The sequence below is a fragment of the Paramormyrops kingsleyae genome, chromosome 20 (genome assembly GCF_048594095.1).
Source record: "Paramormyrops kingsleyae isolate MSU_618 chromosome 20, PKINGS_0.4, whole genome shotgun sequence".
Classification (NCBI taxonomy): Eukaryota; Metazoa; Chordata; class Actinopteri; order Osteoglossiformes; family Mormyridae; genus Paramormyrops; species Paramormyrops kingsleyae.
The window spans coordinates 1,123,795-1,141,494 of record NC_132816.1 but is presented as its reverse complement, the minus strand read 5'-3'; the positions used below and the strand labels follow the sequence as shown (position 1 = coordinate 1,141,494).

The 17,700-nt window shown below is 46.2% G+C and overlaps 1 protein-coding gene across 1 annotated transcript in view; it reads left to right on the top strand.

Annotated features, from left to right (window-relative positions):
* Positions 1 to 14,136, top strand: part of LOC111836934 (son of sevenless homolog 1-like) — a 39,498-nt gene extending 25,362 nt beyond the window's left edge. Inside the window, exons 11-22 of the mRNA XM_023798634.2 lie at positions 4,538 to 4,619; positions 4,745 to 4,867; positions 5,198 to 5,301; positions 5,643 to 5,865; positions 6,657 to 6,776; positions 7,106 to 7,268; positions 7,753 to 7,870; positions 8,174 to 8,346; positions 8,587 to 8,703; positions 8,827 to 9,100; positions 9,405 to 9,526; positions 10,216 to 14,136. Coding sequence (XP_023654402.1) covers positions 4,538 to 4,619; positions 4,745 to 4,867; positions 5,198 to 5,301; positions 5,643 to 5,865; positions 6,657 to 6,776; positions 7,106 to 7,268; positions 7,753 to 7,870; positions 8,174 to 8,346; positions 8,587 to 8,703; positions 8,827 to 9,100; positions 9,405 to 9,526; positions 10,216 to 10,689 — 2,093 coding nt within the window. The 3' untranslated portion in view covers positions 10,690 to 14,136. The remainder of the gene's footprint in view (positions 1 to 4,537; positions 4,620 to 4,744; positions 4,868 to 5,197; positions 5,302 to 5,642; positions 5,866 to 6,656; positions 6,777 to 7,105; positions 7,269 to 7,752; positions 7,871 to 8,173; positions 8,347 to 8,586; positions 8,704 to 8,826; positions 9,101 to 9,404; positions 9,527 to 10,215) is intronic.
* Positions 14,137 to 17,700: the final 3,564 nt, after the last annotated feature.

The following is a 17,700-nucleotide window of genomic DNA, read 5'->3' as shown; positions in this document are numbered from 1 at the left end:
GAAATGTTATTCTTGCTCTACATTATTGTCATCTATTCGTTTGATAAGAATATTACACTTGTATGATCTATCAGTTTCCTTTGTGAAATACTTTGCGAATTCCATCTCGGCCAATGTCTGTAATAGTCTTGATTAGGGATGTAAGCAATTAATCGATTATCAATTAATTGTCGATAAGAAATTACTCGATTAAAATGAATTAATTGCAATTAATTGTATTTTGAACCCATAATTCCTTGCCAGTCCTCGTGGGGCGCACTTGTTTTCGTTTTAAGTAGTCTTTCTTATATTTTGATATTTTCTATTCAAAATATGTTTGAAATGCTACTAAATGTTATTCCCTGCCCTCAAGTGAGCTCAGAATAAACCTTTGATTAAGGAATATGATTTGCATTTTTTCTTCATATCATATAGAAGATAGCATTCTATGTTACGTATACAGTAGATGGAACCTATTCAGAGGGAAATTCAGCTTCTCAGAAAAATTGCCGCTTAGCAATTAATCGATCATCGATCGATAAGATGAAACAACTATTGATTAATGAATTACTCGATAATTTGCATCCCTAGTCTTGATAATTGTACAGATGAATTCTGGGTAGATTTGGGCACGCCTCAGAATCGTAGTGTGAGCGGTATCGGAGCGAGACAAAGCGACCGCTCCAGCCTTAATTAAAAAAACCGCTCCGCTCCGCTCACATGCTCTGCTGTGAATTGAGTGTGCGTCTGTGTAAACACACCTGTGTGTAGCTCTGCGTGGCCGCGCTGCTCCACTGGGGCTGGAGTCTATTTTTGGCCTCTTTGTGGAGTGTCAGCGCAGTTGTGTGCGTCACCAGCGTCTGTTTCCTCCCCGCGATCATTCTGGCCTGATTGTTTATAAATCCGCACTGAAGCGCTCATTGTTCCCCATCTGCCCTGCCGGCAAACGGCTCCCTGCACAGATCCGTCATGTGAGCACACAGCCCCCTGCTCTCCACCACCTTCATGTGCCTTCACCCATCCTTGTTCGCACAGATTTATTGCAGTTCTTCTTCCGGTATATATCGAGAACAGTCACTGATAGTGGGAACGCTACCGCCCCTTTCTCGTGTCTCTGTCTCAGGATTTATCTTTTTCCTCAGGATTTGCCCCAACAAAGACGTCGACTGCACAGAAAGGTTTAGGTTCTGTCATTTACGGATTCCCCATTAACATAATTCCTTAGGCCACCCTGCCAGAACTTGGAAGGTGAGGTTGTTATGAAACGGTAGTTGATTTACACTAGGAGTGTAAATTACTAGCGCAAGGTGATTACGATTACAGAGGCAATGAATTGATGCATCGGAAATCTTTCATTTCAGTTACGATTTGATTTGAGTATTCTATTATTCTGATAACATAAACTCAAACCTTTAACTTAACTGAAAAATCTCTCATATTACCATACGAACTTAATTACACACTGTTAATGGAATGCAAATGCCAACTACTGAACTGTACTGGAATTAAGCACATAAAATGACGTGCTACCTGATTGGGGGGTCGGGGGTTGCCGACGGTGAAACTTGCTGAGCTAGCCGGCGCAGATTAGAGGACGGATGTTACATCGTTTTTATTCTGCAGAAAGCGAAAGATCTGCTGGCCTGATTGAATAATGAGTTGTAAATGTTGCAGGTCATATAAATAAAATGTAAATAAAAGGCTGCATCCCATTTCGATCACAATCTATCCCTCCCAGTAACTAACAAATACCTACAAAAACAATTTGTTTATCCTTCATTGTTCTGGGGTGCAGTAGTTTTGATTGAAATTACATACGAAGTTTAACCTACGAACGTTTTGCATCTCCCATGCTTAATCCCTCGTCCTTCACAGCGGAAAAAGGCTAAGCGTCCAATGCAATAATCTCCGTTATTTTACTAGTTGTATCTTTAGCTCTGGTGCTGATGTTTAAATATGTGCTGGCAATATTGGCCCAGAATGCTGCCAGTATCTTTATTTTTTTAAAATATTGGCCAAAACCGATATTTATCGATATATCGTGCATCTCTAAGGATAATATTGCTTTTTACTTGGCTAGTAAGCTAACTCAGAGTCTTGGCCATTGGTCCCATAGCTAGCAATAAGAAATACTTTTTTTGCACTACAGAAGAGGCATCTCCCAAAAGCAGCATAGTGCGAAGATCACTTACATCACAGTAGCACAAGGATCAAGTAGTGCTTCCATCATGATTATTAATGAACCTTCCCCTGTCATCCTGTTTCTGAAATTTGTGTGCTCACACGGCTATTTTGCGCACCTTTCTGCAGCACATGAATGTGAGTGTGTAGTAATGTCTTTGCATTTAAGAAAGTCCTATTTTTAGGGGTAAAGTCTTTCTGCCAGACATTCACTATTGGTTTGGCTGTACCAGATCTGTCAGTCACCACAGCATATGATCCAACTTTCCACCAGATGGTGATTATGACAGCTCAGCTCCTGTCTTCCCATAAGTTTCCAAGACCTATGGTCGCAGATGTGATACTATGATTGCAAAATCAATACTTGAGCTGTGGTCTAAGGTGCTCTGGTGCCAGGTGCAGTTATGAACATACTTATGCCCAAACATGAAATTAATTACAGACAAACTTTGGTTAGCACAGAAGCCCAGTAACACAGCACTGCTCAGGTTGGGATTTGACAGGCTGTGCCTCCCAGCACCATCCCAGATCTCATTGTCGTTACCCGTGTAAATGTCAAAGTCCCCCAGCATGGGTACCCCCTCCAAGGTCTCCAAGAAGGCCAAATTATCTGAACTGAATTTCGGGTATCAAACACTGAAAACATTTAAAGTAGCCATATACTATAAAACAGAATCAATGTCTTTTTAGCAATACGCCGTATGAACGGTGGTCAGTGTTTCAGCCCACTGCCTTCGTAGGGCTTCCAAGGCAAACATTTTCATTTATGATCCCACACAATGTCCACGATTGACTGCCAAGCATTAAATGTGTGTTTCTCTGTGCTATGGCAGATGTTAAAACTGCATTTGCAGCAATGTACAGTTTTCCTAATGTAAACGGGGCAATGAATTGCACTGATACTGCGATAAGTAGACCGTAGTTTATCAAATGCACAACAGTACAGCATACAGCAGTAGATGCAATGAAATGAGTGCTAATTAAGTTACTTTTGTCAATCAAAAGCCATTTTTCTGTTAATGCACAAGTCATCTCTAATGCTGTCAAGACATTAGCATTATGATTTTGAGTTTCACAAACCATGTCAGTATCTCCCGACTGTTCTGCCACAAGCATGTTGAAGCTTGAAGGCGACGACGTTTCTTTCTCTCTTTGGATCGGACCACTTTTTCCCACGTGTTCTTTGGGACCCCTGTGCTCAGAGTGATGCTGCTCGAGGTGTTGTTGCCGACGCGTACTGCTGACCTTTGGCTGTGAAAGTCTAGCAGTCAGTTGCAGAGGGAGGTGCTGAGGCCCAGTTTGGCAAGTTTGCAGATGAGTTGTTGTGGTATTATGGTGTTGAATGCTGAACTGAAATCTAAGAACAGCATTCTCACATATGAATCTTTCCTGTCCAGGTGAGTGAGAGCTGGGTGGAGGACAGAGCAGATTGCATCCTCTGTGGATCGTTTAGCTCTGTAAGCGAACTGGAAGGGGTCCAGGGTGGGGGGGAGGATGGATTTGATGTGTGACATGACTAGCCGTTCGAAGTGCTTCATGATGATGGGCGTCAGTGCCACAGGACGGTAGTCATTGAAGCAGGATGGTGATGATTTCTTTGGCACAGGTATGATGGTGGCAGCTTTGAAACATGATGGTACAATGGCTTGCTTCAGGGAGGTGTTACAGATGTCTGTAAAGACATCCTTCAGCTCCTCTGCACAGTCCTTCAGCACTCTACCAGGGATGTTGTCTGGTCCTGCTGCTTTCCGGGTGTTGATGGTGGAGAAAGTCTTTCCCACGCTGGCAGCACACAGGTACAGAGTCTGGTCATGCGGAGGCAGTGGGGTTTTCTGTGGTCGGGTGTTGTTTTGTGCTTCAAAGCGTGCAAAGAAGTTGTTCAGGTTATTGAGCAGAGAGGTGTCGCTCTCACAGCTCTGTGGCGCTGGCTTGTAGTCCGTGATGACCTGAATGCCCTGTCGTAGGCTCTGTGCATCTCTGCTGTTCCCGAAATGGGAGGTTATCTGGTGTGTGTACTTTTGGTGTGTTTTTTTTTTTTTTTGCTTTCCTGATGCCCCTAGACAGGTTGGCTCTTGCTGTTCTCAGGCCAGATTCATCCTCAGTTCTGAAGGCATTGTCTCCGGTCCTCAGCAACCGGCGGACTTCCCCTGTCAGCCATGGCTTCTGGTTAGCCTGGTTGTACTTGGACAAAAGAAATGCAATTTGGCATGTAATTCGAAAGTGCAAAATAGTGCAACAGTGCTAGAAACTGCTGTGCGGTATGTACATGTCATAAATAAATTGTTAGGAAATCTACTTGTATCTTCTTGTGATAATTGTGCTTAAACCCCAAATTTAACATTTTATCATTTTTATCAACCGAACAATGTTTTTGCAGATCCGAATTTCGTGAGGACCTTCTTGACAACATACCGTTCGTTCTGTAAGCCGCAGGAGCTGCTGGACCTCCTGATGGAAAGGTGAGTGGGCTGCTGCCATGTGTAACATGGAGCATCTCACTTAGGAGATGCTGAGAAGGTTCACAAAGCCGGTGATGTCTGGCTAATGTTCTGCCTTAGGCTCTAATACCCTGTGTGCATTCCAGGTTCGACATACCAGAGCCCAAACCACTGGAGGCCGACCAGTTTGCCATGGAAAACGGGGACCAGCCTCTCAGTGCTGAGCTTAAACGTTTCCGTAAGGAATACGTCCAGCCAGTCCAGCTCAGGTACCTCCTCATCTTCCATCCCTGGGCCTCCCTCTGAATGGAGTGTGGCCTCCAGCACTGCATGAATCACCAGTCCTTTAAAGCTGTGAGCTTTTTACCAAACATGTCTCTCTGCACTGGGGAGTATGCGATTGTAGCATTTTTGCGTAAACACCAGATCAAGTATGTGTTTAAGGGCCTTTTTATAGTGCTGATATTCTTGGAAGAGGACAAGGCCTCTGTGATACTGCTTAAACCAGCCAGCTTATATTTTCCTATCTGGGTCATGCCAGGCAGCAGGCAGTCTGTCTGTCGCTGTCATTAGTGTCACATCTCTGTCTGTCCCTGCAGAGTCTTGAACGTGTGCCGGCACTGGGTGGAGCACCACTTTTACGACTTCGAGAGAGACCCTGAGCTGCTTAGGTGCTTGGAGGAGTTCATCGGCACTGTCCGAGGTACTCGTTTGCAGCTGCCTTCCCCCAAATAGCACTACCTACTGTGTAGTAGCCACATGGCTCCTGCCTGATTCACTGACAGCTCCTCATCTACTGGAAGATTAACAGCTCTTGTCAGACAGGTCCAAACCTGAAGAGAATTTTACTGTAGCCCTATGGACTATAGTTTTAGTAAACGGCCCAAGTCCTAATGCTTTTGCCAGGCAATGATATAATCTTTGTTCCCAGCTGCCATGTCAACTGACTTGCAGCCTCAGATCACACCCCAGCCCCAGCGTAATGTTTCTCCCGGGTTGCTCACCGCATGTGTCCTCTGAAGCACACTCCTGTTGTTCCGTCAGGGAAGGCTATGAGGAAGTGGGTGGAGTCAATCACCAAGATCATCCAGAGGAAGAAGCAGGCGCAGGCTAACGGGCCCAGCCATAATATCACCTTCGAGAGCTCGCCACCGCCCATCGAGTGGCACATCATCAAGCAGGGCCAGATGGAGCAGTTCGACCTCATGACCCTGCACCCCATCGAGATCGCCCGGCAGCTCACGCTGCTCGAGTCTGACTTCTACAGGTGCCGATCCTTTGCTGCTGCCTCCACACCCGACCGTGATTAATGCAGGCTATCAGTGAAAGCGCTGGATCTGGTTGACTGTAATCACAGATACCTCCTTTGCCGCAGGCATCTCCGCAGCTTTTAGGAAGGGAGGGCATTCATTCATTCATTCATTCATTAATTATTGGTCCCAGGGGGAAATTCATCAGTGGATTACTGTTCTAATCTGTAAAAAGGTTACAGTAAAATTTCCAGGATGAAGAGACCATTTTGAGGAATGGGCTGGCAGTTTTCCCTCCCTGCCATTTGCATTTCTGTATGTGCTATTGGGACACATTTTTGCATGGAATTTATTTTATGCTCTTATTTCCCAGGCTTTCTTGGTGAAATCTTAACCTTGGTATTTGAATCGCCAGCTCTTTTTGTTAAGCTCCCCATTGTTCGGGAGCTGAAACAATGAGGATTGTGGAGTCCAGCCGGGGAGCTGCTCCTGCCTGGAGCCGCCGGGCTCCTCTCTTTCTCACACACACACGCACACACACACACACATACACGCGCACACACACACACACGCACACGCACGCACCCAAGCGCGACACAGCGACACACTTCCCCTGTGACATCACGCTGCCGTGGGAACACTCCGCTAAGGCCTTACCCAGGGATTATTCTTCCCTCATTCCCACAGATTTCACATATATACACCAGGGAAGGTGTTCATGACCCTATTGTCTGAGGTCATGCTTCAGAGTGTCTATAGCGACTTATTAGCGCTGACCTTTGACCCCACCCATCTTGGTTTCCGTCAGGGCCGTCCAGCCGTCCGAGCTGGTGGGCAGCGTCTGGACCAAGGAGGACAAGGAGCTGAACTCGCCCAACCTGCTGCGAATGATCCGTCATACCACCAACCTCACGCTGTGGTTCGAGAAGTGAGTCTCAGGGCTGGGCTGGGTAGGGCTTGCTAACTCTTTGCAGAAATGTAGCGATTGTGTATTGAGTATTTTTCATTGGTCATTGTTCCTTGGGATAGACTTCCCTTTAAAAATAACCTGTAGCTGTGGATTGAAGTATGTTAGAGCAGTGTGACAAGCTTATTACTTGATGTCTGACAAGAAACACGTTAAAGCTTTTGAACGCTCCTACTTTGTTACCCTTCTTGGTCTAATGGGGGGGGAGTGGGAGTGTCAATCCTGTCCAAAGGCAATGTCCTTTTGGGACTATTGTTTGTACCAGCTGTGACTGCCATCTCTCTTGCCAGGTGTATCGTGGAGACAGAGAATCTGGAGGAGAGGGTGGCAGTGGTGATGCGCATCATCGAGATCCTGCAGGTCTTTCAGGAGCTCAATAACTTCAATGGCGTGCTAGAGGTGGTCAGCGCCATGAACTCGTCCCCAGTCTACAGGCTGGACCATACATTCGAGGTACAAGATCTCTCTCCCCCCCTCCAGGGAAAATGGTTTACAGGAAGCACAAAGTAATCCACAGTCCATCACTCCCATTGGTGTCAGTAGAAGATGTGAGCGAATGAATCCTGTCTGAAGTTATTATGGATTTGTCACATTTGTCCTAGTTACCAAGTATATCAAATAACTCCATCCTACTGTTAACTTACATTCCTGAGTAACTGATAAAGTGTTAGTGTTAATTCTTTAACAGTCACTAAGAATTCTTTTATAGAAATAGCAGATCTGCTGATTGAGGTCTGCCTGAACGTACCCTGCCGCCTGTGAGAGGTGGAGTTTGATGCTTGGCTTACTGTATAATAATAATAACAATGAGTAATCCAGAGTCCATCACTCCCATTGGTGGTGGTGAATGAAAGTTGGATGGGCTTGTTTTACACACAGCATACATAGTTCAGTCCATGATCTCTTCCTGTCTCATTCGGTGAACTGTCCTCTCCAGCAAATTCCAAGTCGACAGCGGAAAATTCTGGAAGAGGCCCATGAACTCAGTGAAGACCACTACAAGAAGTATCTGGCCAAACTCAGGTCTATCAACCCCCCATGCGTGCCTTTTTTTGGTATGTCCCAAATCGAGAAATTTGGAATTTTGGCTTATGGGGTAACCTGGAGTCTATCACACACACACACACACACTCACTATGGGCAATTTAAGAGGTTAACATCAGTTTACTCTTTGAACTGCATAAAGCAATCTACACAACAAAAAAAATGCATACTCCACACCCACAGAGCAAGGGGGTGGCATTCAATCTCCAATCCCTAGAGGTCGGCCCCAGTACTACCTGCTGTGCTGTACTGCCTTTGAATGTGAATTTCATGTTAAAAGCTAATGACCATGGGTCTCCATTGCTTCCTGTCAGGAATTTACTTGACTAATATCCTGAAGACTGAGGAGGGCAATCCTGACTTCCTGAAGCGGCACGGGAAGGACCTGATCAACTTCAGCAAGAGAAGGAAAGTGGCCGAGATCACTGGGGAGATCCAACAGTACCAGAACCAGCCATACTGCCTGCGGGTCGAGAGCGACATCAGGGTGAGTCTGTCAGTCAGCACTGGGATTATTCTCGTTTATAATTAAAACCTGGAAGTGCGACGCTAATGATTGGAATCAGTCAAGTCAGTCAGAATCACTATAGCATTAAGAGGGCAGTCTGCTGTTCATTTTTCATCAGTTTCCTGTGTATATTTCATGATTATTCAGTTACCGCTATAGCTAGTTTACATTTTGACCATGTTGGATTCCCTCCACCCCCAACCGTTTTGAAAACTACAGAAATTCTTTGAGAATCTGAACCCCATGGAAGACAAGATGGAGAAGGAGTTTGCCGACTACCTGTTTAACAAATCGCTGGAGATAGAGCCTCGCAGCGTCCGGACCCTGCCACGATTTGTGAGTGCTCTCCCTCCCCTCGGATTTTTTGTATCATGTGACTCCCTGCCGCTGTGTTTCCAGCAATAACCATGGCGCTCGTCCCTGATCTGCTGCTCTCTCCCTTTCCTGCTCCCCCCACAGGCCAAACGGTACCACTACACCCTGAAGTCACCGGGGGTACGTCCATCTGCCGTACGGCCCGGTGCCATGCGTCACCCTACGCCGCTGCAGAACGAGCTCCGCAAAATCAGCTACAGCCGCATTCCCGACAGTGAGACTGAGAGCGCGGCCTCTGCGCCCAACTCGCCGCGCACGCCGCTCACGCCACCGCCGCCTGCCTCGGGGGCCTCCAGCTCCAATGACATCTGCAGCGTCTTCGACTCGCCCCAGGGCCCCTCCAGCCCCATGCACTCCCGTAGGTCCCGTCCATTCTCTGCGTGGCCTTGTTCCCCAAGCAGTGGGCTCAGGCCCACCTGACTTAACGCCAGCATGATAATGTCCCCGGCAGCAGTATATTCAGCTTTGCTGAGCTCCTTTATGCTGCCAGTAGTGCCCTGCTTGGTTATTTCAACTTTTTCTATGCGGAGGTCATTCCTTGTCTGCTTTCTTGGGTTTAGAGCACCGGAGATGGGGAAACCTCCTCTGTCGTGTGTCATGGGGCTTCCCTGCCATGTGCCTCCCCTAGAAGTGGCTGAGACACCTCCTCTTTCTCTCCCCAGGATGCTCGTCGGTGTCGTCTGTGGCCAGCTTCAACAGGAGTGTGGAGGAAGCCCCTGTGCCACCCCCCGTGCCCCCTCGCAGGCGGCCGGAGTCAGCCCCCGCCGAGTCGTCTCCCTCAAAAGTACAGCAAGCTCCTCTCCTGTGGCCTCAGATTCTCCACTGTGTATATGAATGTTACTCTATGAAAGACCGATGTGCCGCCCCTTTAAATGGGCTGTAATCATGACCAATTTTTTATGGGGCCTTTTAATTCTGCCGATTTCTGTCAGTAGAAGACGTGAGTGAATGGATCCTGCCTGAAATTATTATGGATTTGTCACATTTGTCCTTGTTACTAAGTAAATCAAATAATTCCATCCTACTGTTAAGTTACATTCCTGTTAGTGGTAATTCTTTAACAGTCACTGAGAATTCTTTTATAGAAATAGCAGATCTGCTGATTGAGGTCTGCCTGAACATACCCTGCCGCCTGTGAGAGGTGGAGTTTGATGCTTGGCTTACTGTATAATAATAGTAGTAATAATAATAATAATAATAATAATAATTAATAATAACAATTACTATTATATACCATCTCCATATTCATGTTCTGCTTTGCTTGCCATTTGGGGGTAAATGGGGGGGACCCCCAGACAGTCAACGTTTTTGCTCCCTCAGCTCCCTGCCAAACAGTCCACATTTTTGCTCCCTCCCAGCTGGTAGGAGCAAAAACATGGAGGCAGTCTCACAGTCCCTGAGGACCAGACACCTGACCTAGTTTTCTAAGGATTAATGACCATTTAAACCCCCCCCCCCCTCTCCCTTTCTCAGATCATGTCAAAGCACTTGGACAGCCCCCCTGCCATCCCACCCCGTCAGCCCACCACCAAGGTGTACTCGCCACGCTACTCGCTGTCCGAGGATCCAGACAGCCCACCCAGCCTGCCACCCCGGGAGCCCGTGAAAACGCCGGACGTCTTCTCCAACTCCCCTCTCAACCTGCAGCCGCCCCCCCAGGGCCGCAAGAGCGAACTGAGCCAGACTTTCTTCCCATCGTCGCCATTCTGTGGTGGCCCGCCGCAGACGCCCTCCCCGCTCGGGCCCCGCAAGCACCTGCCCTCGCCGCCCCTCATCCTGCAGGATGGCGAGCCCCCGGGCGGAGCCGCGGGCCCCCCCGTCCCCCCCAGGCAGAGCACCTCCCAGGCCATTCCCAAGCTGCCCCCCAAGACCTACAAGAGGGAGTCCGGGCACACATCACTGCATCGAGACGGACTCCCCCTCCTGGAGAATGCCAACCCCTCCTGACTGTGCCGAGAGCTTGTGGGGGGCACTGTGGGCTGGGCTTTTTAACACTAAAGTACGGAACCTCCAAAAAGCAGACAGAGTAATGGGAAGGAGGCGAGATTGGCAGTGCCCAGAGCATGTCAGAGATGCCCCCTGCAGAACACGCCCGGCGAGTGCCGCCTCCGGTCCCAAGTGGCACGTTCAGCCTTGTTTGTGTTTCTCTGATTGTCTTGCCCCCCTTCCTGTTCATTGTGCATTTTTATTTTGTTTTTAGGTGAACTCATTTCAGCAAATGAGTCTGCAATCTGCATCTGGCCAAACGAACTCGAATAAAAACCGCCATCTTTGGGACTCACCTCCTTTTTTCCCGCTTGTTTAAACAAAGAAAAATGTCAGTAAATGGATAATTTAAAGGTCCTGCACTGAGATGCTGCTTTAAAGAGACCGGATGAAAGCGCAAAATCACAGTGCAAAACTCGACTGCATTTCAGGCTGATGGTGGGAGGTGAGTCCCCGCCCATGCCATGCCCCCCTGGCCCCGCCCATGCCATGCCCCCCTGGCCCCGCCCATGCCATGCCCCCTGGCCCCGCCCTGCCCCCTCAGCCACGCCCAAAGGGACTTGAGAAAGGGGGCTTCGGGACGGTTAGAAGCTCACGTTCAAGTCACAGGTGTGCAGCTTCTGCTCTTAGTCCAACAGTACCAACAGTAAGGTACCTTCCACACCAAAGAGGTACTTTCAAACATTGTGAAACACAAATTATAAATTCATTTTTGTTAGTGTGTTTTTTTTTTTTGATTGAAGTATGTAAAAATTTTGCCGCCTTTAAACAAGGGAATAAAAGTGTTTTTACTGTTGCAAATTACAGGCTCGCAATGAGGCTGGGAAAAAAAATGAAAAAACGTTGTGAAAGCCTGAAGTTAATTAACAGAATTAACCAAGCTCCAGTTACCTGGCACTTCGCTGTTGTCAGTGTTCCCAAGTGCAGTCAGCTTCCTGACGGTCTATTACTGTATTTCTGATCCAGTGTGGTGGGCCTACCTGTGTTTTGGAGTATGTCAATGGATGCCATTGTAAGTGTAATTTTTATTGTTTTTAAATGGGTGAGGTGTGGGGGTGATGAACAGTTACTTATTGAAACCCTGGCATCCAGTCCCGTTAATGTTATGCAGTCTGCCAGTTTCTGGGCCTCGTCTCTCTGCCTTAAAGTTTGACGTGTTCAGCAATTTAGTTTAGCAGGGTCTGGATACCTCGCCCTCCCTATAGGAGGCACTCGTGCTTATCTGCTGGACATAGGCCTCTGAAACTCAGTTGCTGAGCCTCACTGCTTCACCACATGCCTTGTTTTGTGCCCACCCCAGCAGTCGGGGGGAGGGGGGGTAGCCCCTGGCAGAGCCCTCATCTTTTGAGCCTTTAAGAGTCCGGTTTTTTTTTTTTTTTTTTGAGGGGATGTTGTTCCTTATCCTTTCGGGGTAGTTCTTTGCATATGATGTGTGAGGAAAGGCCAGCATGTCGGAGAAGGCCGCCGGGATAGACGCGGTATTCCGGCAATTCCCTTTCCAAGATGCGCTTAGCAGTCTCTCAGGCTCTTGCACGCCTTCGCAGCCCCCAGCCCCCCGGGAACTGAAATGCCTTGTGGGTTTAAATCAGCTCCTGTCCCTCCATGAGTTGCCCTTCAGTGCTGTGCATTAATGACCTTTTATCAATAGACCAATCTGAGAGCAGGGGAAAAAGAAAATGGTGGATTTGCTCTTTAATTGTAGTACTGTCGAATTCAGATGTGGAGTGGTAATTGCAAAGTGTGCAGCCTATGACGTTCTGTAATTTCCCAGTCCGAACCCCCCCCCACACCAGGAAAACTGGTCCCTGGTTTTCTGCGTCTCACCACAGCAAGTGCCTCTTAAGCCTGCCCTAGTCCTTCGTAACCAGTAATCAGAACTTGGGAATTGGGCCCCATCGGCTTCGGGGTCACCGGGGCCGCCAGAGCCATGATGCCAGAACACCCCGCTTTCGGGAGCCAAGGGCTTAGACCCCAAGCGCCTTGAAGACGATGGGCAGATCCGGGATTGGGGGGTGTCAGTGGCTGGAGGGGCCAAAATGCCCTGGTATTCGGTTCCCCAGCCGCTTCTGCTGTGTCACACACATCAGAGTGATGCTTCCCAAAGAGAACTTGCAGCTTTTGTTTTTTTGTTTTTTTTGGTGAGTGAGGGGCTTATAGATTTATTCACAATTCCACTTTCCTTTTCCAAAAAGGTTTGTTTGTTGAAAGTCCTGAGAAAATGGCTGTATCCCCCTGGCCCGGTTCAGGCAGGGTTTTGGGCTCTGCTTCTAGTGAGCACCAGAAAGGTGTGTAAATGAGCCACCTTGAAAAGAGGACCAGGTGCCTTGCTGCATATTTTAGTAGTTGAGTGTGCCCTGCTGTTCAAGAAGCCAGGGTCCCAATGTCGCTCTTCCTGGGGGCTGTATTGGCGAGTAAACTTTGGCCACCAATCAGCAGTCATGTGCAAATGATGTCATAGCTGTCAGACTCTAGCAAGGTCCTTTTTATGAAAGGGAATTGTAAATTTTTGAGGGGAAATCCAGTAATAACCAGTCTTAAAAGGGCTTTGGAACAATAACAGTTTAAATAAACCTGTTACTGTAAAGTGCTTTTGTTTCCGAGGCCTCCCAACGCAAACTGTGCTTAACACTTTTAATCTTGGATAATCAGTCATCAGAGCTGCATGTCTTCTGGAATGATCCTTTAACCAGATTCCCAGTTATGTTTGGGGTTTCATCCTTTTTGCGTCTTTAAAGCACAAGATTGCCAGGTGTCCTATGATGTCAGAATGGGCCTGAATAAGAACAGAGTTCAGATCGCTGTACTGTGTCTCCTGGTGGCCTTTTCCGCTGTGTTGGCACCTCTTTGTACATCTAATTAATTTGCTCCCAGAAAGTGCCTGTAATTACACCTCTAATTTTGCGCTGTACTTTTTCCTGGTTATGCCCAACTGAGAGCTGAGTGGAGTTTTTCCTCATAGATTGTAAGGCGTTGTAGCCAATTAGAATATTTCCAGAACATAATATTCCCCCCCCCCCAGGTTATATTTGCAACAGTGTTGCCATAATTTGCTCTCTGCATTAATTGAGCATCATATGTGAGGAAAAAAATGAGTACTCATTCATCTTCTAACTTGTGCCCCTGCCGCCACACACTCACGGTGGTTTCAGTATTCAGTGTTAGATAAAAATAGTCCTTCCATGTTGGAGAGAGGAAAACCGTCGCTGTCTCAACATTTTTGGGATTTTTTTTTTTTGGTCTAGATGTCAATGACTGACTGGTAACCATGGAAACCAGCACTGCAGGAATTCCGAGTTGTACTCAGCTGGCTGAACTGTGACCTACTTGAACTGTGCAAAACCAACAAATCCCTGATTGTATTTTCAGGCTTTTAAATCTAAAATTAAAAATGTTTTAGTGCAACGTGAATTTTGACTGCGCGTGAGTTTGTTTTTTCCTTTCATGAATTGATTATGGAGCCAATAGGCCCATTGTTCTGAGGGCCTTGCTTGGTACACAGCTGCTTAAAGGCCTGTTTTTCAAATGTGATAAATCTGACTGGATCCACTGGCAATCAGCCACTAGCTTTGAAAAGTCTGTGCTTGCAGAGCTTTGATGTTCTGAGGTTTGGTACAGTCTAGCAAATGGAATCCTACATGGCCATACCGATTTCATCAGTGGCAGAAAGTTTAGGTTTGCAATATACACTATATGGACAAAGGTTTTGGTACACACCTGTTAATCATTGAATTCAGGCATTTCATTCAGACCCATTTCCATAGGTATATAAAATCAAGCACCTAGGTTTACAAACATTTGTGAAGGAAAGGGTCGTTATGTAAAGCTTAGTGAATTCAAGTATGGTACTGTCATAGGCTGCCACCTTTTCAACAAAACAGTTCATGAAATTTCATTCCTGCTAGATATTCAGCGGTCAAGTGGAAGTGGTATTATTGCAAGTAAAGGTGTTTAGGAAGAACAGAAAGTCAGTCACTTTATGTGCTCTGCCACTTCATAACGGCTGGGTTGCCGAATGCTGAGGCGCATAGTGTATAAAAGTCGCTAATGCTCTGTTGACTCGGTAACTGCAGAGTTCCAAAATTCCTCTGGCATTAACTCCAGCACAAAAACTATGCTTCAGGAGCTTCATGGAATGGGCTTCCATGGCCGAGCAGCTGCATGCAGGCCTCACATCACCAAGCGTTGGGTAGTGTGGTGTAAAGCACCCCACCACTGCACTCTGCACTTTTCACTGCACTAAGGGACTTGGTTCCTTTCACAAGACATTTTGGACATTTCTGTGCTTCCAACTTTGTAGGAAGAATTTGAGAAAGGCCCTTTTCTGTTCTAACAAGGTTCATAAACACATGGTGAGTTTGCACAAAACCCTGACCTCAAACCTATCGAACACCTTTGGGATGAACTATAACAGAGATTGTGAGCCAGGCCTTCATGTCCAACATTAGTGCCTGACCTCACAAAAAGACCTGTGGGCAAAAATTCCCACAGACACTCCAAAATCTTATGGAAAGCCTTCCCAGAAGAGTGGTAGCTGTTATAGCTGCAAAGGGGAGACCAACTCCATATTGATGCCTATGGATTTAGACAGTATAGTGTACCTTCATTGGTGGTTCCATTTGCCAAAGTTATTCTCCTGTTTCGCACACCTCTTCCATTTTCATATGATAGCTGGACAACCTGGTTTTGCAGTATATTGTTGGAGACCTGCAGCCTTTGAGGAAAGTGGAAAACCCAGCTTTCATAAACTTAATAAAGGGGTTGCAGCCATCCAAAAATGTGACATCAAGAAAAAAAGTACAAACACTGCTGAACAAGAAATTTGAAGAAAACATATGTGAACTTAAAACTAAATTCTCTGCGATCGATGCTGTGTGCACAACAGCAGATTGCTGGTCAGCTGTGAACAAAGCATTTATGGGCATCACTATCCACTGGCTGAACAAAAATGATGTTTCTAAGAGACATTCTGCAGTCCTGGCATGTCGGTGTATTAAAGGAGCACATGATGTGTTGGCAAAATTATTGTCAGATGTCAACAAAGAATTCAAAATCCACAGCAAGGTTGTGTGTACAGTTACAGACAACGCTTCAAATTTTGTCAAGGCGTTCAATTGTTTTGGGATGGATGTTGCTATTGATACTGAAGAGCCAGAGACAGTGGTCCACTTTGATGAAACTAAAAGTGAAGATGACAGTGAACCAGAGTCAGCCTTTGCTGCTGCCAGTGAGAACTCAGATGAAGATGACCAGATGGAGCCTCATTCTCTCTCAGGTCTGGATCATCCCTCTCTCCCCCCTCATAGAAGGTGCATAGCTCACACCTTGAATCTAGTGGCCAAAGATACAGAAAAAGTAACTGAACCACGTTACAAAACAATGTCGAGAGCTGTTTTTGCAAAAGCTTCTGCTTTGTGGAACTGAGTTAAGGCTTCTGATACTGTGGAGGAAAAGCTTGGGATTAGCTTTATTGTGCCAAATGACACAAGATGGAACTCTGTATTTCTTACCATGGAGAGACTGTCTCGCATAGCAACATTAACTACCAGGGCAGAAATAAATGTGGCTGAGGTCCCCCCTGCAAATGATGCCACTCCCCTACATGACGAGCTGATTCTGCACACTGTGAGTGATGAGTTTGGCTTTCGCCGATTCTCTCCACATGAAGTCAACTTCATTCACAAATTTGTGGACGTGATGAGGCCTTTAGCACTTGCATTAAACATCCTCCAAGCAGAGAAAAACATCTTTCTTGGCTACCTGGCTCCAACCATCGTGCAACTGCAATGTCTTATGAATGACCTGTTGGATGAGAGCATGAAGCCCACTAGGGATGGCTCGATACCACAATTTTGACTTCGGTACGATACTAGGATCTAATACCTTGGTATCGATACTAAATCGATACCATAGGTAAAAAAAAGGAAACAGGCAAATATAGGTGAATTGAAAACAGTTTTATTAAACACAGTGCTTGAAACTCTATGAACAACTGTGCAAATAAATTGTTACAAAAAAATAATAAAAACTACAATTTTGATTTTAGAAGAAACAAAACTGAAGAGATCTAATTAAAATAAAGTAATCTCTTAATATATTTTCAGTCTTTATCACAAAGAAAATGTGAATGCAACCAGAATGCAACAACAACAACAACAAAAAACCCTACAGAGTAGGGTTACTAAAAATAATAATACTGATTTCTTTAAAATAAAAGTCTAAATTAAATCAGTTGAAACTCACCTGTTATTCTCTTAGCTTCTTGAACAAATCAGGAAGGGCAAGTGACAAATGCTTGCTAAGATTTGATGTGTTGCCTCATTTGGCAGCACATGATTTATAGCAGCGCTTGCAGACTGGTGCATTGAGGTCTGTGGGTTCACCATTTTCATCACTTTTGTAGGCAAAGTAATGCCATATTTCACTTCTACCACTCTCGTTATTTATTAATTTCGGACGTGTAGAGCGCGTTTCATCTGTGTGATCCATCGCCGTTTGTCTGTTATCACGCTTGCCGGTTTTACGCCAGTTTGCGCAACACTGCCGCATAGTGGTGAAAATCGGAACAGCGGATGAAATACCGAACTGAGCAAACTTTTGATATTGTACCGTTTGAAAAATAATAAATACCAGTATTTTCACAGTACCGGTATACCGCACATCCCTAAAGCCCACTGCTGCAGAGGGTCTCATTACATGCCGTCCCCTTATAGAGAGCATCTTGCAGTCACTGAGTACAAGGTTGACAGATCTTCTGGAGACTAGCGGAGATCTACTCTCCGCTATGCTGATGCCAAGATTCAAGCTAGACTGGGTCCAAGATGAGGAAAAACGTGTGCTGTACAGATTGATGCTGAAAAGAGAATTTCAAACCCTCAGCTCTGATGACTCAGCTGCAAGAGACTTAGGTCAACCCCAGTCCAGTGGTGAAATGGAGAAGAAAGATTCTGCAGCTTCATTCTTCAGATTTAACAG